Below are 19499 nucleotides of genomic sequence, written 5' to 3' on the forward strand. Positions count from 1 at the left end.
CCCTCAGGAGACTCGTGTCTGTTTCTGTTACTTTCCTATCTGCACTCCGTCCACTGATAACAACATGTTTTCAGCTCCAGACATCTCTTTGACCGATGTTGTTTCCTCTTTCAGAAGTGCCTAGCTGCCACTCCATTTATATGAGGCAAGAAGGCTTCCTGACTCATCCCAGCAGAACAGAAGTTAAGTTTTCCATTATTGAAATTCTTGTAAATACTTGTCAACATAATCAGCCATCTTCAGGATGCTGTCACATTATCATGATATACGGGAAAAATCACTTAAGTCCACTAAACCATTGTTTTAAAACTTTTTGAAGTAAAAGTAAGATTTTTCAGGTCATGATCTCTTATATTCTGTTAACATGAGTCATGTGCATATAAACAGCTGATAAGTGGATTTCTCTGTTCTTTTTTGCCAACAACCATATCCTTTTAAAATAGAACATGTGCTTTATAGATCACCCACCTTACTGCTGTCTGCTGAAATGTATCTTCAAGGAATTTTCAGTTTTGCTTGAGAGAGCTAAGTCATTGTGTTGACATAAAATGCAGTTGATTTAAATACATTCACATTTAAATATCCTGGATTTTACATTTTGGGACAAGTAATTGTTAAGCCTCACATAAGAGGCTTAGAAAAGGTGTTTTTCTCATGGGTGTGTTATAGTAACTGAGGTGGGAAAGTTTTGTTCTAATGGGCATGGTATTTGCAAGGTCATGTATGAAAGTTCTTTTATCGGGATAGACTAACCTTTAAAGTATTTCCTGAATTATGTGCACGGTCCTTGATGTCAACAGTCTGTGTCATCAGTGAAACGACTTGGATCCATCCTTCTAGGTTGAGTCTAACATTGGTTGTTTTGCATAAATGATATCAGTAGAAATTAACCCCTGTGTTTAAAGGATAGTAAAATGAGATGGTAAATCCAGAATATACGAGACCAAAATTTTGCACAAATGCAATTTAATTGTTGTTGTTGTTAATATTATGTACCTACCACAGAGACCAATACTTATGAGAAATAAAACTGTGACTAAATTATGTGAAATTTCTTCCTAGTAATTGAAGATAATAGCAATTAAATGAAAGTCCCACAGTCAAGGATATTTGGGGGAGAAAATGATTGTAGAAAGCCATCAATTTATTTTGCATTTTTTCTAAGGATTTAGCAATAAAGGAAAATTCTTTTTTTTTTTTTAAATCTGACTTGTCTATTGAAGATGAAATCATGAAAAGGTTAATGCAGCTAAATATTTCTGTAAAGGAGTGAGGGAATAAACTGTATTTGTTTCAGTTCATCAGGGTCATAATGCAAGATAAATGTCAGTAATTCTCATCTGTTTGAATAATGAAACTTGGAAGAAAACAAAAAAGAAGATAATCTGTTTTACATCGCAGGTTTGCCAGTGTTTACATGAGCATTATTGGGTTAGTAATAATATCTATAGCTAACTTTCATATATTACCATGTGCTAGTCACTGTTCTAAAGTTGCATATATTGAACCATTCAATCCTCACAACAGCCCTATAAGATAGGTGGTTTATTTTCATTCCCATTTTATAGATGAGGAAACTGAGGCAGAGAGGTCAAATAATCTGTCCAAGGTCACAGAGTGGAAAAGCAGAGAAGTCCTTTTCTGCCTCCATTTTTGCATTCATGGTTATATTTTGAATTGTTTGTGAGTTTTATTTCTGTCATGAATAAATGTATCCCATTTCCCCTCCACAGGCTGCATGTTTGAAAAGGGCCCCAGGCAGTTTTATGATGATACCTGTGTCGTCCCAGAGAAATTCGATGGTAGGTTTTTCATTGTGTATCAAGTGTTGATTTCTGTAAGAGGCTGTGGAGAGATACCCTTACCTCTCCTGAAAGCAGTCAACATTGCTACTTAAAGATTTTCATGCTCATCACTTACGGTGCACTCAAGTCTCGCTAAACTTTGCCTCTTATAAATTCCCTTTCCTTTTCCCATTAAGAAGCTTTTCTCTTTTGTCCTATGAGAGATCCCATTTTTAAAGACAGACAGAGTATCATTCTTGCTGAGCTTTATGTAGAATAAGAGAGGGCCCTTTCCATTGCCCGACTGAGTACATGCAGCTTGTTGTTTGAGATGTATTGAAAGCTGATCCCGTAATTAACAAAGCGGAGCAGAAAGCTTGCTCCTGTGGACGCACAGTTGACTAATGTAGCCTCTTGCCTTTTATTGTTCATGAAAAGATGCATTATGGAACACAGGAGCAACATAGCTGCCCATTTAGTTAGTGATTGTGCATCCTCTTTTTTTTTTTCTTTGGAAGATGTTCATTACTAATGCGACATTAGTTTGTAATTGCTCCAAATGGATTTAGGAAAGCATTACCTTTTTAATATCACTTGCTGTGGCAATGAAAATGAAAACATCACCCCCACATGTTAGAAAAGGGTAAGGGGTGTCAAGATCGAGAGACTCTTCTTCTCTTGACAAAGATTGCAAACAGTCGGCATCTAGAAGGAGGCTTGGGTAAAAAGCAAACGGTTGATTGACTTAGTGGTTCTTCAGAGTGGTCTCCCTATTTCCTGCTTTGATTGTTTAACAGGAAATGAGCAGGGGCCTTCTGATTAGCTGATTGCACAAACTTTCAGGATCATGGCTGTAATGACTTGGTAGCTCTTGGGAGTTTTAATTGTCATTATTTAAACAGCAAAGGATATGCACAGATTACTCATCTATCTCTAATTAGTTGCTTGAAGACTACTCTGTTCTCGATGCTTTTGCTACTCTTAGACTTATCAGACAGGATGACCAGTCTTGGGAATATCTGTTTCCTTAGCCTCCCTTTAAAATGCTAAATTCATCTCAAGGTCATGGGTTAAACTCTAACACAGATCACCTTTTCAGTTTTATTCTATAATAAATGTTAGTTTTAACCTTTGAGTTTCAGAGGTGTGATGTGTGTTATTGTATTTAGCACCATTAGCAGAGTATCAAAATGCTTAAAATCTAGTTTTTTTTCTCTTGAAATAAAGCAGAAGGTCTACTTTTTGGAATAACCTTCATCAGTTCCTTTCATAGTCAGTGAGTTAACTTTTTAAGAAATGACGATAATTAGTATGGGCATGCAAGGAAGAAAAACAGTTCAAAATATAGACAAGATCAGGGTGTAATCTAACAGGGCAAAGACAGAGTCACACTTGTGTTTGGGGAAGCTAATTGTCTTGATTATTTTTTCCCTTTGATTTTTAAATACTTCTCAGCTTCATACTAAGGAAATATTTTGGGCAAAATAGTATTGGGCTTACATTTTATAAGGAACAGAGAACAAGAAGAAAGAAAATCAAAGAATTTTTTTTTTCCTTGTGCAAGGCGAATATGATCAGTCAGTTTTATAGGCAGAAGCAATCTAAAGGTTAGAACATTTCATAGTGTTTCATTCCATCTGCAAAATTATTCTTTTGCCCCCATGAAAATTTCTAAATCTCAGAAGGAAAAACTAAGGTAAATAAAACTATCACTGAACAATATGAAGAGACACTTCCATATTCTATAGCTTAGACCAAAACAGCATAATGATTTTTAGCAGCTATTGAGTGAAAAATTTTACTTTGATTTTTTTTAAGTATTTTTTCTATCATTATTTCAAGAGGTGTATTTCTGTCTTCTGACCAAAGGAAAGTTTTAAAAAGCTTGTGATTTGGGCTATTTTATAATTCACTCTTCATGTTAGTATATCACCTTAAGTATATTCTGTCTAAATTGTTTCTAAACAATTTCCCTCTGCATGAAGGAGAGAAATTCATGCATTAATAGTGATATGCTTATAGGGCCTTAGACATTCAATTCCCAATGTGATTGGTTCCACATATTTTTGAGACAGTTTGCTGGACCTGGAAATGTATAATCAGTAGTCATGAAACTGAGTTGTGTGTGTGTGTTTTCTTTTGTTCATTCGTTTGCTTTTGGTAAAACCAAAATATCTGACCAGATTTATACCAAAGAATTGGAAACTGACACCTTTATTGCTGTAATCTATTTAATAGACTTTTACAGTTTGTATGTAGCACAAACAATCCTTTCTTGTTTAAAAATACAGCTTTACAGAAAACTCTGGTGTGTTCATTTTTATGTGTATATGTATTTTTGAATTGGACTCTCAGAAAAAGAATAACAAGCTAAACTCAAATAAGTGCAATATAAACAAGAGATAAGGAAAAATGAGAGACTTTTCATTTGCTGCCAGCTGAGCAAAGCATGGTGGCAATATGAAGGTGTGGTAGAAAGATAGCATGATGGTAATCCAGTATGCCTTGCATTACCCATGATATTTTCCTGATTTTTACTTAGCTCACAGAGTTTAAGCTGCTATTAAATTTGCTTTGAAACATTTGCATTTAAATTTTCAATAGTTTGTCACATGCAAATCAATGAGGTATTTATAAATTGTAGTTTGCAAATTTTAATTTGTATAAATAAAATGCCTGGAGCTTAAAATTGATTACTGCCTCTCCACTGTTGCTTAGAGTAGTGTGTGTGTGTGTGTGTGTGTGTTAGTCACTCAGTCATGTCCGATTCTACGACTCCATGGACTGTAAAGCCTGCCAGGCTTCTCTGTCCATGGACTTCTCCAGGCAAGAATACTGGCGTGGGTAGCCATTCCCTTCTCCAGGGGGATCTTCCTGTCTCAGGAACTTAACCTGGATTTCCCACATTGCAGGCAGGTTCTTTACCATCTGAGCCACCAGGGAAGCCCTGCTTAGAGCAGTAAGAGATGGCATTAACAATGAAGTAAAGAAGTAGGATTAGATACTATAGTTTTTAAAATGTATCTGAAGAAAACAAAAGATACAGCGTTTTTATAAGTCAGTGACATCTGTGCATTTATTTTGCCCTGCGTGCATTTATATTGACCTATGCGTAGTTATCTGTAAGTTTGTAGATTCCTGGTTTATATTCAACCATTTAACTGTGTTAAATCCCTATTTAATGAAAAAGATATATTTCATAGAAACTCTTAAATTAGTTGTGGTTTAACCGTTTTTAGTGATTATTTTAATATAAATTTTATATAAATGTCATAATAATGCTAATCATAGAAACTTAAAATGTTTTTAATTTAGGAGACATAAAACAAGAGCCAGGGATGTATCGGGAAGGACCCACATACCAGCGGCGGGGATCACTTCAGCTCTGGCAGTTTTTGGTAGCTCTTCTAGACGACCCTTCAAATTCCCATTTTATTGCCTGGACTGGGAGAGGCATGGAATTTAAACTGATTGAGCCTGAAGAGGTGAGTTTCATAGCTTCTATTTAGGGAAATCAGCTATGTCATAATAGAAAGACACATACTTGATTAATATGCCAAAAATTCACTTTTTAATTTTAAAACTTTAGGGGAACATTTTGAGTGAAAAGGTAGTCCAAAGGAAAAAAAAGCAAGCATACGTGTAAAATAAGAAATGAACATGTTACAGGCTTGTTCCAGTTGAATACTATCCTATAGAACTGATGTTGAAGAAAATCAACGGGAACATTACTGTGCATGCGCGCTAAGTCACTTCAGTTGTATCTGACTCTGTAGGGCAGGGCCTGGGCCTTCTCTAAAGGTGCTTCTAAGTTGGGCTTGTTGAATGGTCTTTGAGAAAGAGAGGAACGTGCATCAAGTTCAACTCATTTTAGGGAGAGAGGAATTGTTCTTGAGAATTAGAAGCTATTAATTGGACAATCTTGATTTTTGGCAGGAGGGTCGGAGAAAAACATTTAGAGAACTAAGTCATGTGTAAGAGGGCTGTAGGGGAGACACAGCTGTGGGAATACAGGCACTCAAAGGCCATAGTGGGAAATTCTCACTCCTTGGGTGTCTCTTAGGAGACACGGACCCATAGGAATATTGTTTCCCTTTGATTAATGGTAATACCTGTTTTGGATCAGCTGGGCGGTATACACTCCATTGGAAGGTAAGAATAAAGTTTAAAATGTCACATGATACCTAAGAAATTGCCCAAATGAGAGGACTCTGGATAGAGATACAATGGGTAAATGGAGCTCCTTTCATTCTGTTCAGTTGTCTTACCCCCTTCCAGCCTGCCCTTGTGTACATACAAGTGGAGTATTTTCCTATAAAACTTCCCAGTTCAATGTTTATTCTTCTCGGGAGTAGCTTTAGATTTAAGGCTACTGTTATTATTACAGTGTAACCTACCAAATAGCATTTGGACCTCAAGGGAAAGGCGACGTTTTATATTTATTTACACTTTTAGAAGAATTTTGTCCGTGCTGGGTCTTGGTGGCAGTGTGCAGTCTTCTCATGTGGTAGCTTGTCTTGTTGTGGAGCAGGGTCTCTAAAGCACAGGATCAGGGGTTGTGACACGGCAGCTTTAGCTGTCCCTCAGCAGGTAGAATCTTCCCGGACCAGGAATCAAACCCAGGTGCCCCACATTGGCAGGCAGACTCTCAACCACTACACCAGCAGGGAAGTTTGAAGGGCCAACTTTCATTAAAGTTTGTGTCTTTTCATGAAAGATGCTTTCTCTCTTTACATTAGCTGAGAAAGCATTGGGAGACTTTTAGCTAACATAGCTATGACTCAGATTGGCTGTTGTATCTTAAACACCCCAGAAAAGTAAAAAAAAAAAAAATTCAGAGATATCTATTTTTTTTACCTTAAATTAATTCGTTTCATGTAGATTTGACATCTACAACCTAGGCTAATGGGCCTATGTACATCTTATATTATCTGCTCTGTGAGTCCTTGTATTCAGTCATAATCAGATAATATGTCCTAATTTGATATCCAGAAGATAAGATGATAGTACTTGTAAAGATTTAAGGGATTTATCTGATTCGAGTATGGATTGAATAAAGTATGAAATAAGAAGAACTAATGAGCACAATTAAGTCTACTCCAGGTTATATCAGTGAGAGGGTATGTTTCCATCTTCTTTAGCTCCACACCAAGTATACACAGATACATGCATAATACCTACTCACACACAGAGGGCTCAGGATCAAAACTGTAAGTATCCATTATCAAGTATGGGCTAAATGTTTGGGTAGTTGAATTTTGTATTGTGTCTAAAACTTAATTTGGCTGTCAAAGGAAATTCATCTTTATGTAGATGTACTTAAATAATGTAAGTGAAAGAACCACAAAAATGTGAAGCACTAAAGATTGAGGCTAGAATCACTTAACATAAAGTAATTTGAAAGCTTGTTAAGTAATGATGAGAATGTGAGCTCTTCATCTCATGAAAGATGTTAATAATCACTGCAAGAGTTGGTTCATGCTAGACCTTAAGGACATCCAGCAGGGATTTATATCAGTTACTTCTGTCCATCTGTGATTAAAGTGAGCAGAAACAGAATTTTTTATTGTTGCCATGGGCTTCCCTGATAGCTCAGCTGGTAAAGAATCTGCTTTAAATGCAGGAGACCACAGTTTGATTCCTGGGTCAGGAAGATCCCCTGGAGAAGGGAAAGGCTACCCACTCCAATATTCTGGCCTGGAGAATTCCATGGACTTGGAATTCTCCAATACGTGGAGAATTCCGTGTATTGTCCATGGGGTCGCAAAGAGTCGGACGGCCTTCACTTTCACTTTCATTTGTTAAGATGGGGGTATTACTGAATTACATCAGTGATTATTGATCCACTTAGAAGTGTAAAAATTCTTAGGCTAGTGATTAAGTTCTTTATGTATTGATTTTTAAGCTGATTGTGTTGAAACAACTAGAATAGGAGACTTGACCAGGGGACCATTATGTTACATCAGATTGTGAATCTCTGTGACTTTTTTATTTTTTTAGCCTAGAAGGAATACAATTATATCTGTTCTTATGACAGACTAGCATTTAGATACCTTTTCTGTAGCAGACTCTGAAAGTAAAAAAAAGAGCTGAGGAATTCAGAGAGTCGGCGGACCATTTCCAAATAGTAACTAACTCCCTGGTAATAGGGAAGTAAGCACTGAACGTCTCCGAAGGCCTTTTGTTCAAAATGAAACATTCCATTTCTGATTGCTGCATTGCTCACTGCTGCAATTGCTTCCATCAGGCAATGACTCTGCTGTTTATGTTTAAATTTCTTCTTTGAGAAGTGTCTGTGAAATTCCTTTAGTCTCCGTGGCCCCCGGTCACCCTCTTCTTTCAATCACACAGCAGTTCTTTGAGGGTCTGCGACAGCGCAGCTCATGAAAGGTGGCTGTGAAACCATCCTTGTTGGAATTACTTTAAGTTCCACTTGTTTATATTCCATCTTGCAGTTTAAAATGATACTGAGTGAGATTTCAGTCTTGCACTGATCATCTGCTCTGTGTGTTTAGGATAACTTCAGCAAGCGCATAATCTTTACCTTCTCTTCTTTGAGATATTTGAAATTATGGGATCTTATTTTTGAATTAATCATGGGTTCAGGGAACAGTTATTGACATAGCAAAGCATCTACAGGACACAGCATGCTAAGTCATTTCAGTTGTGTCCGACTCTTTGCAACCCCATGCACTATAGCCTACCAGGCTACCTTGTCCATGGGGATTCTGCAGGCAAGAATACTGGAGTGCGTTGCCATTTCCTCCTCTGGGGGACCTTCCTGACCCAGAGATCAAACCCACATCTCTTATATCTCCTTTATTCACAGGTGGGTTTTTACTACTAATGCCACCTAAGTAGAAGTCTTTTGGTAATATTCAAGATTGTTGAGCTGGAAGAGTTATCGAGAAGTCTGATAGCCTGTGGTTTCTAGGTTTACTGTTGCATATTCAAGCATGATTTTTTAAAATAAATTGAATAATATTAATAATTGAACAATTACATTGTCCTATTTAATTCATTTGACAATAAGGGTAACTGCTATAGATCGTTCCACTCTCCTCATTGACAGCCAACGTGTTCATTTGAAAGAATGTTATAAGGAAGTTACTAGAAGTATTGTTACCGTTGTACATGCTCCATGTTGAAAATGGTCCTTTGGCTGGATATAGTGGTGATTGTGATGGGTCATTCGTGAGGGCTGGATGGACTTTATTAGTTGTTGGATGGTCTAACCTGTCCTGGAAGTTTTTATGTTGTCTGTTCATTTTAAGTTTCAGTCTTTTAAAACGATTTTATTATGATAGGAACACAACATGGGATGTATCTTCTTATCCAGTTTTTAAGTGCTTGGTCCAATATTGTAAACTAGAGGCACAGTGTTAAAGCAAATTTCTAGAGCTCATTCCTTTATCTTCTATAACGTGTCTACATCTCCTAGGCATATGGGTATGTCTCATTTTCTTCAACTTTATGATAAATGTGATATTGAAATAGCTCTAAAAATAAATTTGATTGTTTTAATATGTCTACTGATACCCACAGTGCTGTGAATTAGCTGGCATCAGAAAAGTCAAACTCTGCTTACGATATTAAAAAAAAGGCATCTTTTTCTCCCTAAAGACCTCCTTTGGGGAGAGAGAAAGTTGTTGTTAAGTTTGTCGCAGGTTATTTTGCTTTCTAGGTATATCCTGGTGAGCTAGAAAAAAATTATTAAGAAATGCCAAAGTATTCAGAAATTGTTGTTCAGTTTAAGGAGATACTGATAATTTATTTTCACATCCCCTCCAGGTTTGCAGGCTCTTCAGTTGTCCTGTCTGTTAAAGATTCACTGATGTCCATTGTTAGCTGTTTAAAAGATGTTTTATTTAGAAAGTATTGCTTTCACTTATTATTGCCACTTGCCCATCACACTATTGCTCCCAACATTTACATTAAAATTAAGTTTATCTTAATTAATGAAATTAATTAATGGGTTGATTAATATTAATGGAATCCATTAGTTAATCCATTAATTAATGATATTAATGTGTGCCTGTCACTGTGACTTTCTATTTGGAGATACATAGTCACAGGGATGTGACATCTCATATTTCGCTTTTAAAAAGTATACTGATGTATGTGACTAAATTACATTGTATCTTCATTCAGGAAATAGAAATTAGTGAGAGAGAAAATAGGAAAGATCAGTGTTTTTTAAAGAAAAAAAACAAACCACAGAGAAAGGTTATTGCTAATAAAATAGAGTATTTCTGCAAAGCATTGTATAAGATGTTGCTATATGACATACAACAACTTGGAATTCTGAGAACTTGAAGGAGAACGCTAACCCAATTAGAAAATGCTCTCTCCGGGTTGCCTAGGTATACACGGGGGCTGCAATTTCTGGTCAGATGAAGCAAAAGTGGAAATTAATGAGGATGTGACTTTGACTGGAGTCACAAAAGCAGGCTACCCTGTTCTGGATCATCTACAGCTAGCCCAGGGTCGTGGGGAGGGAGGGGATACAGATTCATTGAGGAAGGAGGTTTTGCTAAAGCTCTATTGAAGAACTTCGTCTTTGCCAGAAAAGTTGCACTTCCAAAGTCGTATTATAAAAAGCTCGGAGATTGTTCACAAAACCACAAAATGGATATTCTGCTTTAGAGATTTTTGTTTGTGGACTCGTATACATGGTGACCTTTTTTGCTTCCTTCTTATTTTTAGCATCTAATTACTGTTCTTTAAATGAATGCTTAATTCCACCAGTTTAGTATTGACTGCACTTTTTTTATTTTCTGATGCTGCTTCAGGCAATAAAAATTATGTACAGTTCAGCTTACTAATTTGTGCACACTATGCCACTTGTCTTTTAGCCAGTGTGTTTTAGCCAGTGTCAAGCAGGGTATCTTTTTTCCTTTGACTTATCATAACCTGAAAAACACCTTTACCAAGAGATCTTTATTTATAGATAAAGTTGCTCTTGATCTTTAGTTTTTAATCTGAAAAAGAAATAAGAAGGAAAAAGCAGAAATGAGACCTCAGAATGGGAAATATGCCTCATTTTGGTGAATTGCAGCCTGTTCAGTCCCGTTGTAAACACATTCCCTTATTTCCATTTAATTTTGTATCCAAAACAATAGTGACAATGAATTCTATTGTGATGTTTCAGAATGATCACTTAGTGCCTGGTTGAGAAAGCAAACCAGGACCCAGGAAATGCAGATCTTGATAGCTTTTGCCTCTTATACGTATGCCATCGATTTGGATATGTTTTAGATGGTTTGGAAGTAGTTAATGAATTAACTTAATTTTTATGAAATATGTTGATAAGATAATACTTAACACAACAATGTGGTTCTGTCTCAATGGCAGGTGGCCAGGCGTTGGGGCATTCAGAAAAACAGGCCAGCTATGAACTATGATAAACTTAGCCGTTCACTCCGCTATTATTATGAGAAAGGAATCATGCAAAAGGTGAGCAGCTAACACAGCATTAAAATTTATTGAAATGTTTCACATTCATCCGCATGTCATACTTCAAAGCCACATATCATTGCATTGTTGAAGCAAGGTTTTCGCTCACTTTAACGTATGCTTAGCTGTTGGTTTTCCTATTACAGGGCCTTCTGTTTATAAATTTATGAGCATTATAGGCAAATATGTAATACAAAATAGATTTTCTGAAAGTCCCCACTTTGCTGTGTTTGGTTAAAAAAAATCCTGCTTTAGTACTAATATGGCCATATATGGCAATATATGTCCCTAAAAGTTGTTGACATTTTGCTCATTCTCCACAATTATACAATTTTGAATATTAGCTGAATGTTTCCTTTCCCCCTCTTTTTCTGATTCTTAAAACAGTCAGAGCATTTCTTGTTCTCATTCTGAAAAACATCTTTTCTTGGCTGATTTCATTACTTGACAGCTTAACATCTTAAACAGTTGATTTGAAATGAGTATTTAATCTTATCTTGTTGGCATAAGGACATTAAATATGCTTTATTTCAAATCAGTGTCTTAATATTTCAAGGTAGCTTGTTTAAAAAGTGTGAGATAAAACAAATGAATTACACTTGGGACAAAATCTAAAATTTTTGAAGAAGGTAATGAATAAATAAAGATAAAACATTTGGGCATTTGTTATTATTAATATCTTTCAGCCTTGCATTGTACTCAATCTATTAGTCTTGACTGTGAACGGCGTTTTAGGATTTATCCATTGTGAACGTTACATTATAGTTTCATTATGTGTCCTTTGTTCATTTGTGGAAACATGAACATAGTTACATATTACAGATCATGACATAGTTTTATGTCACCATGCTGCTGCTACTGCTAAGTCGCTTCAGTCGTGTCCAACTCTGTGCGACCCCATAGACAGCAGCCCAACAGGCTCCTCCGCCCCTGGGATTCTCCAGGCAAGAACACTGGAGTGGGTTGCCATTTCCTTCTCCAGTGCATGAAAGTGAAAAGTGAAAGTGAAGTCACTCAGTCATATCTGACTCTTTGCAACCCCATGGACTGCAGCCTACCAGGCTCCTCCATCCGTGAGATTTTCCAGGCAAGAGTACTGGAGTGGGGTGCCATTGCCTTCTCCGTAGCTATTCTCTCCATAGCTACTGTCACCATAGCTATGCCAAGAAAAACTATACCAGTTGGTCCATGACAATGGTAAAAGAAGAGGGGAAATAGCATCATTTGGGCTTTCTGGACCAAAGGCAATCTGCTGTCTGGTTAGCCAGCCAGTAAGTTAGAACTTCAAAGAGCCTTAAAAGATAAGGCTGAATGGGATTCTTAATTGCTTCCTGTTTCCCTGAATCTCACCCTCAAATTGTAAAACCAGTTACTGTCTGCTCCGTCTTCTCCATCTCAGTCCTGGAGTCTTTTTTTTAATTCTTCCTTTCTTTCACCAACCACTCCCGTTCACAGCCAACCTTTTTCAGATACATACCATCCTTTCAGTTTTCATCACCATCTTCATAATCGGGCAAAGGAAGTAAACGGGCACAGTAGGTCTCTGCGGGTCCCCTGCGCAGTGGTACACAGCAGTAACAAATGCAGTCATGACTTTGGTTTGCATGTTAGCGTCGTGTGAGATGACTGGTTTTGAACAGATTCTTCTGCTAGTAAGCAGCAATATTCTTTCCTCATGAAGCTGCTGTGATTGTTAAATGAAATAATATGCTTGAGACGCTTGCCTTGTACCTGGTGCAGTGAAAGGCTTCAGCAGATGGTATCTGTGAATAAACCTTGCACCTTGAAGCCAAGACATATTTAGCTTGTATATCTTGACTAGTAAGCCCTTTAATAAAGGGAGCAGTCACAGAGGCTAAAAAGTATCTCAAAATATCTAATCATACCTCAACTTTTACACAGTGTTTAAAGGGGTATCTGCAGGATGTTATGTCTGGTCTTAGATATTCTCAAAGGTATTCAAACTTATGCTTATTATTGATATCATTACTAACATATTCCCATTTATTTATCCAGTTATCACACATCCCATTTGTTTACCTCTTATTTTAAGAAAATAATAAGGCAAGATGCTTTCAAATGATCAAATGATAGCATAGATGTTGGAATACAGAGAAAAATGTTGTGGCTCCTCATATTTTCCCTATTAGGCTGTAATTGCCAAGGTAAACTATTAGTAACTATTTATCAGCCAACATAGGATAGCAAAATGTGTACTTAACAGGCCTTTTGGGTATCACATATGATACAAGGAAGAATAGACCGTTTAAAGGTGAAAATGCAAAAGTTGAAGTGTACTTATAACTAGCACAACAATCAAGACTTGACAGTTTTTGCAGACATACGTATTTACTCATTACACATGTTGAGCCGGTCTACTTGCTGCTCTCTGATACACCTGTGGCTTTCTCATTGCTTCATTTTCTCCCTGATAACATAATGGATAAGTAAGTCCTAAGATAGTCATTCAGAGGAAAATTGTGCAGTCCTTTAAAAAAATATGAGGTAGAATTACATATTTTAATGTGTAGGGGAAAATGTTTATCTGATGATGCTTGTATATGAACTTAAAATTCTGTGTATATGTAGTGTATGTCAATATTAAGTGAAAAATTAGAAAATACAACCAAAGTGTATCAAAACATGAAAGAAACCCTAATTATTTCAGTAGCTATGAAGGAAGAAATGATGAAGTAATGATTATTTTACATTATAGACGATACATGTATGTTTTTACTTCAAAATTTAGAAGTGCCTAAATAAAAGTATATATAGACATTTAAGTATTGGTTATTTCTGAATGATATAATCAAATTATTATTTCTTTTGGCTTAATCTGTAATTTCAAGTTTTCCTCCAATATTACTGTACTATTTTTGAAATTTTAAGAGTTAACACATAATTTAAATAGCTAGCCTTTCAAAGCACAGTTCAAAAGCTAACCTCCTTGTTTAATTCTGATTCATCTCTCTTGCAAAATTAATGTTTTACCTGAGCATTACTATTTATATATACTCAATGTATAACATTGTCCATATTGTAATTGTATTACTAATAAGAGGATTCATTATGTTCCTTGGTTGTTTATCAGACCTTGTTCTAAACTCTGTGGCATTTAACATAATCCAATAAACAGAGTAGTAGCTCTAAATATGTTTACTGAAAGAAGAAGTAAAACAGTGTATCAAGGCAGGGTCCTTAAGAGATTTTATAATGCTGATTGCATATCATACATTTTAATTCCCCACAATAATTTATTAAATAATTTCTAATTATAACCACTAGCAACAGGTTGTACAAAAACATTCCAGTAGTCTAAAGCAAAGCAAATGCCTCCTTCTCAGTGGCCACAAGCAAAACAAAGCCAGTTATTAAATGCTCTGAGATATGCTGGCCAGTTACTTCATTTTTTCCTCAAAATACTTTGAACAAAGGAATAACGTGAAAACTGGGATTTAGTATTGTTGAGCTTTGTTTCTGATAGGGCCTATTTTTACTTTTATGGCAGTTTCACCATTTCACCTTTATGAACTTAATTTCCTTTTTATAAAGGGCTAAAGTGAATAAACTTATGCCAGACTCCTCTGTTTGCATGCCCTGTGCTAGAAACTTCCATCTCAGTCTTGTAACAGGCTTTCCAAGAAGCCATCGCTGCCTCCATTTCATCAGAAAAAAGGGGAACCGAGGGTGGTTTAAGAAACTTGTAAGTGTTGGCTGTTTTCAAGCCTAAGGATATTCACAGTATTTGAATTCTCTTGAATTCTCGAAATTGGTTTCTCTTATAGGGTAAAAAAAAAAAAAAAAATCCAGGGCAAAAAACAGTCTAAATCTGAGTCTAGAACAACAGTGCTCTTTGGTAATTTTTTTCCTACAAACAAGCACAGACAGTTTATAAACCTTGAATTCACCATTCCCCCACGTTTCAAAGCAACTAGTAGAGGTGTTGACTGATTTTCACCTTTCTAAAATTACTGAACTCAACATACACACAAAGTCAGTATCAAACTTAATACAAAGAACTGTATTCATCCACTCCCACTCCCTACCCCAAACCCTCTGGGCTTTTGAGAAGCTCAGCATTGTCTATTAATGGCAGCGGGGGAGGGCTGTATTTGTTTCACTCAATTGTTTATAATTTCCTAGAGAAGCATTACTCTTCAAAATTTAACTTTGGGACGTGTCATTTCCTACAAATTACGCTACTTCTCCTTTATTTCAGGCAGCTGTCACATTTCTTTTTCTCATTTCCTCCCTATGTATTGTATATTTTAAATTCCTTTCACTTTTTTTACACCTCTTAATTCAATTTGACACTATATACACATCCTTAACGTCTGTCTAAGGCATCTTGCTTTCATTTTTAAAAGTGATGTACCCAGGATAATACTGCCCTGTTGATCCATCTTTCATTTAAATAAGGCTATGCGTCTTTCTTTTTTCAGATGAGACTATACAGCAAAAAAGAAAAAAATTAAAGGAAAGAGAAAGAATAGTTCATCCTGCGAATCAGTGAAGCACTAGTCTAGTCTTATTAGGAACACAGTCCATTTTTTTCTTTTAAGGTTTGAAAGTTTAGCTTTTCTATAATTTCAGAAATATAATGTTAAGAGGGAAACACTACACTTTAAATGTCGTGTTATTTTATAAGTACAAAACCTTTTCAAACAGAGGGGAAAAAAATTTAATGTGAGATGCCTGCATGAAATCATTGATTTTTTTCCCCCAAATAACAATGTAAGTTTACATTTATATTAAAACAACAAACTGCTAAGTTTCCAGTTTTATCTAAAATGAATGTAATTATCACTCAAGGTCAGCATTTTGCATTTCCCTCGCTTGAACTGTAATTTATCCCACAAAGTGAGGAATTTTTTTTTTTTTCCCTATCTGTATCTGTTAATACTTGATTGCCTTTTCTTTTGTTATCCATCCTTTCTGGAGCATTAAACCATGTTTTTTGTTCATTTCTCTCCCTGCATTCCCCATTTGGAAATGGTGAAGATGAGGTTGTGTTTGTGTGTGTGTGTGTTTTAATTGAGGTGTAATTGACGTAACAACCTTGCATTAGCTTCCAATGTAAAATATAATGATTGGATATTTGTATCTCTTGCAAAACGCTCACTATTCTAAGTTTAGGTACCATCCCAACATCCCACATAAGGATGGGCTTTTTCTTCCATGTTTCCCTCAGGTGGCTGGAGAGAGATATGTCTACAAATTTGTGTGTGATCCAGAAGCCCTCTTCTCCATGGCCTTTCCAGATAATCAGCGCCCACTGCTGAAGACAGACATGGAGCGCCACATCAACGAAGAGGACACGGTGCCTCTGTCCCACTTTGACGAGAGCATGGCCTACATGCCGGAAGGGGGCTGCTGCAACCCCCACCCCTATAACGAAGGCTATGTGTATTAACACAGTGACAGTCAAGGGCCTCCTCGCGCTTCTGCTCTTTTGCAAGATGAAGAGAATCTCTGAATTCTCTTCAATATTTGATTTTGGTCATTTGTATTTTATTTTTAAATAATAATACACAAAAAGGGGCTTTCCTGTTGCATTGTTCTATGGTCTGCAATGGACTGCGCACTTTATTTGAGGGTGGGTGGGGGTAACCTAAACATTTATTCTGTGTAACAGGAAGATAATGGGCGAATGGGAGGGGGGATTGGGGTATTACTTTTTACTTAGGCTTGGGATGGGGTCCTACAAGTTTTAAGTATGATGACGCTATATCATGTTGATTTGATTTCATAACAACCTAGAAAATGTTCATTTCCTCTGGGTATCTATGGTACAGTTAATTCACATTGTGTAAATATCCACTTGGAGACTATCTGCCTTGGGCATTTTCCCCTAGCATTTCTGTGTCTCCGCAAGGTGTACAAAAAAAAAAAAAAAAAAAAAAAAACTACTGTAAAAGGCAGTTTAATTGTTAAAAATGACTGTTTTTGCACCTCTTGTAAAAAGTTATTTAGAGACTGCATTTACTGTTTTTTTGTTTTGTTTTGCTTTATGTATGACTCCCAGAGGAAAACCATACAATGGGTATTCTCTCTGAAGCTGAGTAATCACCATGACTGTAAATGAGGGGCACAATTTTGGACTCTGGCTCCAAACTGAGTCACAAGGCCAGTAGCAGTACACGTATCTGGTGCCACCTTGCTATTTAGATACAGATAATACTGTCCTTTAAATATTTTGAAACCCATTTCAGTTACATAATGATATTTTTCATGGTCCTTTGAGATCTTCATTTAAATGTTAAATCTGGGATCGCAATGAAGCAAAAAATATCTGTCTCCATTCACTTCCTTCAGTACATAAAAACATTATTTAATCAATAAGAATTAACTGTACTAAATCACATATTATGCTGTTCTAGATACAGCAAGCACTTCTTAAGAAAAATATCCAATACACTAAATAGGTACTATAGTAATTTTTAGACATGGTACCCATTGATATGCATTTAAACCTTTTACTGCTGTGTTATGTTGATAACATATATAAATATTAGATAATGCTAATGCTTCTGCTGCTGTCTTTTCTGTAATATTCTCTTTCATGCTGAATTTACTATGACCATTTATAAGCAATGCAGTTAACTACAGATAGCATTTCAGGACAAAATAGATGACTCAAACCATTTATTGCTTAAAAAATAGCTTCTGCCATGCTATGCTATAAGCAGCTTTTATGCACATTGACAAAATGAAGAGTAAGCTTCAGCTTGCTAAGGGAAATTGTGGAAACTTTTGGTGAAATGGAAAATTATTTACAAACTGTTCAAGAATATGAGCAAGTTGCTGTATGACATAGTGCTGGCACTGATATTATCCATCATCTTGTTCTGGACACTTGTGTAAATGTGATTGGATTGTTTGAAAGATTTAAAGATTTGAAGTTTCAAAGGTTTTTGTTTTGGTTTTGTTTTGCATTTGGAGGAAATAGTGAAAGCAGGGTATGTTGTTCTGTTTACCTTGACAAACCATAAGTAAATGGTGTTATAGTATGTCTGATTAGCTTGCTAAAATGATTCAAGCAAAAAACATAAATTTTGTTCACTATCTCAGAGGAAAAAAATTTTAGAGAGTCAATAGCAAAATGGATTTTTAAAAAAATCCTTAACACAAAGCCAAAATCAACTTACAAAAGATTTTCATGATGAACACAGGAAAAATTGTTGAAAGATGATCTCCTGGCTACCCATTTTCCAACATGACATTGATCACAGTTCATGTCTCTAAACTCAACAGTTATTGGGAAACCCACATAACATAACCTATACTTACTCACATTTATTCCTACCAAAATAATTCTAATTTCAACATATTTATGTAACCTGTGATTTCAATGGTTGTTCTACATTTACATTATATATCATTAGGCCCATTATGGGTTAACAAATATGCCTTAAAAATCAGAATCCCCCCCTACCCACTATGCTCATGTGGCCATTTACAGTTCTTAGAACAAAAATGGATTTTAAAATATTCAGCTAAAATTTTATTGGAAAGAGAATTGACACATTTGGAGAAATTGAAAGTAGGTCTTTAAAATATGATCCAAGTGAAAATTATATTGAGAATACTTTTTCTTTTTTCTCTCATTTTCTTTTATTCTTTTAAAAATTCTAGTTTGATAGTGAAAAAGAATCGGACTATGAGCTATTTTAAAGAATCAAGGAAGAATTGGTATTGATTATATAGTATTTAAGGACGAATTATATATTTTGCTGTTTATGGTAGTAACTCACTGAATAAAATAAGTAATTGGCCAACATTAAGTATATTTCCAACACAGAAGGGTTCAAAACATTACATTATAAACTCTTTTGGGAAATGTATCTAAAGGGTTTTTTTTTTTTAAGTTCTGTTCTTATTCTACTTTTTGTTTGGTTGTATTTTTATTTTCAGATAGATTAATAAATCTGGCAGCTGATTTCTGCAAGATTCTTGTGTTTTGAATTTCTAATTGAATTGGCTATTCAAACATAGAAATCAATAATGTAACATTTTCCTTCAACTTGGTAAAAGAAACTAAAGAAGTATCTCCCCTCATGTTTGCTGCCTCTCGATGCCAATACCCAAGGGGTTAATTACAATAAAGAGTGGCACCTCTCAAATAAGTAATGAAAAATGACTTTCCTTAAGTTATGCCTATAAAAATGCATAAAAATAAAAATTCACACAGCTGACAGTGCAGAGCAGTTTCCTCAAATTATAGAAAGATCTTGGAGGTCATATACTTGAAGCTCCTTT

At 35.8% G+C, this 19499-nt stretch overlaps 1 protein-coding gene across 3 annotated transcripts in view; it reads left to right on the forward strand.

Annotated features, from left to right (window-relative positions):
* ETV1 (ETS variant transcription factor 1) overlaps positions 1-19188 on the forward strand; it is a 98922-nt gene extending 79734 nt beyond the window's left edge. For all 3 annotated transcript variants that reach the window (XM_070369776.1, XM_070369775.1, XM_070369777.1), the window contains 5 exons: positions 115-181; positions 1732-1802; positions 5100-5269; positions 11139-11240; positions 16432-19188. In XM_070369776.1, the coding sequence (XP_070225877.1) occupies positions 115-181; positions 1732-1802; positions 5100-5269; positions 11139-11240; positions 16432-16653 (632 nt within the window). In that variant the 3' untranslated portion in view covers positions 16654-19188. The remainder of the gene's footprint in view (positions 1-114; positions 182-1731; positions 1803-5099; positions 5270-11138; positions 11241-16431) is intronic.
* Positions 19189-19499: the final 311 nt, after the last annotated feature.

The sequence above is a fragment of the Bos mutus genome, chromosome 4, assembly GCF_027580195.1.
Source record: "Bos mutus isolate GX-2022 chromosome 4, NWIPB_WYAK_1.1, whole genome shotgun sequence".
In the NCBI taxonomy this organism is placed as follows: Eukaryota; Metazoa; Chordata; class Mammalia; order Artiodactyla; family Bovidae; genus Bos; species Bos mutus.